Raw genomic sequence first — 4,824 nt, forward strand, 5'->3', positions numbered from 1 at the left:
TTTATTAACTTTATAAGTGAAGCTTTCAAGGAACATATTAAAATAACAAAAAAATCCATGTCATGACCCCTTAAAGCAGCAGTAAGGACATCTGAGGACTAGAAAACAGGTAATGCAGTTTTCCAGCTACAAATTGAGGTCTTATTTAAAAGCATATTGGCATCAAAGCCATCTTTAATCTTGAAGGCACAAAAATAAAGTCAGGCACACGCAGGACGATGGCAGAACAAGCCTAGGGATGTTTTTGTGGTGTGGGCATAACTGCTGGCAGTGTGCGGTTACCACTTAAGTCATTATGGTGGCTGTGAACATTTTTTGTACACCCACACTGTTCTTTCTGTGTGTCTCCTAATGAAATCTAACACAGATGTGCTTTTAGAACTCCTAAAATATCTGATGAGATTTACCTCCTGGTATAAACTAATTAATTACCGTAAGGCGTTTATGCTTTTCCTTGAAAGTGCTGGTTGGCTGGCACACGGCTCTGAAGAGTTGTTCGTTGTTAATTAGTGGTTTTGCTAAGGCAAGCATCACTGTTACTGTTGCTTGTATTTTGCTCATGAATTGATATTCAATTATAAAAAAAAGTCTAAAAGTTTTATTTTCATTTAATGCAGTCAAAATGTGGCAGGATTACCTGAATCCATGGATATCGGTCACCCTCGGCTGCGCTCCAGGCATTGACGAGGCCCTTCTTGTTGAGTCGGGCGAAGTACGGAAACCACTTCTGCAGGCCAAACAGAGCTCGATGTGTGGAGGAAGCCATTACCTGCTGGTTCGAAATGATCCCCCCTTCCATCCCTAAAGGTCCAGAACATTCTGAAAGAACAGACAGAGAAAGACATGGTAAGAGCAACAACTGAAAATCAGTTGTGTCAAATAAAAAGTAACCTTCAGTGTTGGGCAGTAATAATATTACTTTTTATAATAATATTTATAACTTTTTATAATAATTATAATAATATTACTTATGAAAGGAGTAACTAGTAACGAGTAATAAATTACATTTAGGTAGGAGTAAGGAGCCCAACACTAGTAACCTTCTTATCAAATGTTTCTTTTCAGAAAAACACCCCTGTAATCTCTAAAAAGAGTTTCAGGAAATATCTGAAAAAATATCAAAAGTTGAATTGCTCTATATAAACTCAAATATTCCACATTAAAACTAAATGTTCACATTAAATTTATAACTTTATACTCTTACTGTGTGTCAACAATTGTCTCATTTGTAGGACTGTTTTTGTTTTTAAAACAAATATTGGTGACTATTGTGGGAGTTTCCTGCAATATTTATTAAACGGTGCTCCACGAGGCCAGTGTAGTCCGATTCCCGAACGAATGACTCTTATGAGCCGGTCCTTTTTACTGAATCAAAAACATGCGTCGCCAAGAAGTAGGCCTAATTCGTCTTTCGAACGAATGTCTTTTAAGAGCGAATCAAAACACAGCGCACTACAATAGTGTAGTTCGATTTCTGAACAAATGATTCTTATGAATCGGTTCTTTTTAAAGCACTGCTTTGTGTACAGCCGTTACCCGGGAAAACTTGATCTCTACCACTCCAACAGCGCCTCCTGCTGGCAGAGAATGAGTTTGCATATATATGCCGCCTGAAACACTGGACTATGGTATAAATAAATTCAACTGTATAACAGTTTCACTGCAATTCATGTTATAATGTTAGAATTAAATAACAATGCACTTATCTGTACATAGTAAATGCAGTTATTTTTAAGCGGTTGTTGACATCCTATCTAAAACGTGATTTAGCCAAAAAAACCAACAACAACAATAACGTTACCACTCTAATATGTCTTGCAATATCCGTGCGTGCAAAGGTTCTGCGCAATCCTCTTGTTCAATATTCTCTGGGTCTGAATGCGGCTCAAACTGATATGGCAATATTGACGCCATCCTTAACTAAACTTGCTGCTTTGGCAAGGTGCGGGGCAGTACTGAAACACCGTCTAAGCTGTTCGCCAATCACAACGCACTGGGATAGCTAACCAATCACATCACATTTCGTTTTTCGAAAGGCGGACGTTCATCAAACCTGGAACTAATCGAGCCGTTTGTGCCAGACTGGGGAGAAAGGCATTGTAATAATGTAAATTATGTAAAAAATGATGCGTTTTTCGAACCACCAAGCATGAGAGCATGTTCTAGTACACACCCAAAACAAATTCAAGATATTGTAAAAGAGCATAATAGGACCCCTTTAAGAGCGAATCAAAACACAGTGCACTACAATAGTGTAGTTCGATTTCTGAACAAATGATTCTTATGAATCGGTTATTTTTACTGAATCAAAAACATACGTCGCCAAGAAGTAGGCCTAATTCGACTTTCGAACGAATGTCTTTTAAGAGCGAATCAAAACACAGCGCACTACAATAGTGTAGTTCGATTTCTGAACAAATGATTCTTATGAATCGGTTCTTTTTACTGAATCAAAAACATACGTCGCCAAGAAGTAGGCCTAATTCGACTTTCGAACGAATGTCTTTTAAGAGCGAATCAAAACACAGCGCACTACAATAGTGTAGTTCGATTTCTGAACAAATGATTCTTATGAATCGGTTCTTTTTACTGAATCAAAACTGTCCAGCGCCACCTGTGTAATTTAATTTTGGAACAGATGATTCTTATGCGTCGGTTATTTTTAGTAAATTAAAAAAATCAACCAATGAAGTACGATTCCAGCATAAATGAATCTTATGAGCTGGTTCATTTTAGTGAATCAATCACATACAGCTTGAGCTTACAAATTACTTATTTCAGTTTTAGTTTTAGTTATTTTAGTATAATAAGATGCGTTTCCTTGGCAACAAATTATATTTTTTGTATATTTTATTCTATTTCATTTAATGTTTATTTTATTTCAAGTAGCAAAAATGCTTTTTTTATGGTTTTGGTTTTAGTTAACTACAGTATAATAACCCTGACTAAGACCAATCATTGGATTGCATATGCCACCTCTAAAAGATTCAAATATATTAAGAAGATATTTGAAAGGTCTAAAAATGCTAAAAACACAAATTATGCAAGAACTGATTTAAATCAAAAATATCTAATTTGCAGAAAGCACCTGAACTATGATAGACAAATCTTTTTTTTCTTACAAACATAGCTAACAAGGCAAGATCAAGCAATTCAAAGGAATACCACAAACGCAGTGTTCTTTGGTCTCGAGTGATAATATGATAACATTATTCTTGCTCTCGCTGGTTTCCGCCTTATGAATCGGTTCTTTTTACTGAATCAAAAACATGCGTCGCCAAGAAGTAGGCCTAATTCGACTTTCGAACAAATGTCTTTTAAAGGGGTCCTATTATGCTTTTTCACTTTTTGAATTTTAGTCAGTGTGTAGTGTGTATGTTTGGGCATAAAAAAGATCTTCAAACTTAACTCAAAGTCCACTCCAAAGGGAGATATTTAGTTTTTAAAAAATCCCTTTTTCAAGAACTACAACGACCGGCTCGTTTGGACTACAGCATTTGTTTTCCGGGTTTTGTGATATCACAAAGCGGCCCATTAGAATATCATTAAAATAATTCCCACCTACGGAAATTCGAATGGTTGGGGGGTCTCGAGTGATAATATGATAACATTATTCTTGCTCTCGCTGGTTTCCGCCACAGACTCCGTATCGACCCCTGAAATGCCATTTTTCTCTGTTTTGTCCTCAAAACCATCCGGCAGGTCTGAATTTTTGAATGCGATGTCCTTGGATTCGCAGATGGATATGGTGTCCTTGCTCTCACACACAGAGATGCTGTCTTCACTCTCGAAGCCTAAGATGTCCTCTCTACTGTCATTGCTGTCATCAGTTCGTCCACCTGCGGAGATGGCGCCCACTCGCTGGTGCTCCAGGGAGAACATTAACGGAGGAACTGAACCATCTCCGAACGATCGCATCGACTGGGGAGATTCAAAAAGGAGCCGCAGGCTGCTCAGACTCGCCCGTAGGGAGCTTCTGCTGCTGTGTTTGGACAGCATGATTGCAAATCAAACCTTCTCGAGGGGTGTAACTTTTATATACGCTCCTCACAGCCATGTAAGTAAGAAAGCATGACAGTAATCTTCAACTAATTCAATTAAACGTTCATAGATGAGTTAAGCTACAGCTGGGACCTTCTTGTTTCGAGTCAGCACAAAAAATGCCAGCAAACAAGTCATGGTTCTGCAAGTATTGGTATTCTCTCGAGTCCTAGTGTGTACAGCGAGTTATGAGGGGTTTCTGGCATACTTTCTGGAGAACAAACGTCTAGGAAATATTGCATGGACAAAAATAAGTAAAATAGTATCAGTTCCCTATCTGAATTTATGGAAATGACAGAATGATTTCACAAGCGATGTGGTTCCCTACTCAGTCAATGTCATATTGGCCTCATTCACTCAGATTCTCCCAAAAAAAGCCGTTGAAGGCAGATAGCCTCCATCCCCAAGCCGACAGTTTTAGTTTGAGTTTGCTCCTCAAGATATGCCGTGGTTTGATAGTGAATATTTAAAGGGGTCATAGGATGCCCATTTTCCACAAGTTGATATGATTCTTTAGGGTCTTAATGAAAAGTCTGTAACATAGTTTGGTTAAAATTTCTCAATGGTAGTGTAAAAAACACCTTTTTTACCCTGTCAAAAACAGCTCTCTTCAGATCAAGCCATTTTGTAGCTATTTTCTTTAAATTTTAATGAGCTCTGCTGACCCCGCCCCTCTCTTCCGAGCTGCTCTCAGACCGTTTACTTTAGCATTCATCATGAAACTTGCTAATTAGCACATTATTAGGAAAGGCGATTTGCAAAGATTCATTACAAAACATTATA

The 4,824-nt window shown here is 37.9% G+C and overlaps 1 protein-coding gene across 3 annotated transcripts in view; it reads right to left on the reverse strand.

Annotated features, from left to right (window-relative positions):
- Positions 1-4,824, reverse strand: part of LOC107658618 (EGF-like repeat and discoidin I-like domain-containing protein 3) — a 30,198-nt gene that overhangs the window by 12,836 nt on the left and 12,538 nt on the right. For all 3 annotated transcript variants that reach the window (XM_016447234.1, XM_016447233.1, XM_016447232.1), the window contains one exon: positions 638-819. In XM_016447234.1, the coding sequence (XP_016302720.1) occupies positions 638-819 (182 nt within the window). The remainder of the gene's footprint in view (positions 1-637; positions 820-4,824) is intronic.

This window comes from Sinocyclocheilus anshuiensis, unplaced genomic scaffold, assembly GCF_001515605.1.
Source record: "Sinocyclocheilus anshuiensis isolate Anshui unplaced genomic scaffold, SAMN03320099.WGS_v1.1 scaffold343, whole genome shotgun sequence".
In the NCBI taxonomy this organism is placed as follows: Eukaryota; Metazoa; Chordata; class Actinopteri; order Cypriniformes; family Cyprinidae; genus Sinocyclocheilus; species Sinocyclocheilus anshuiensis.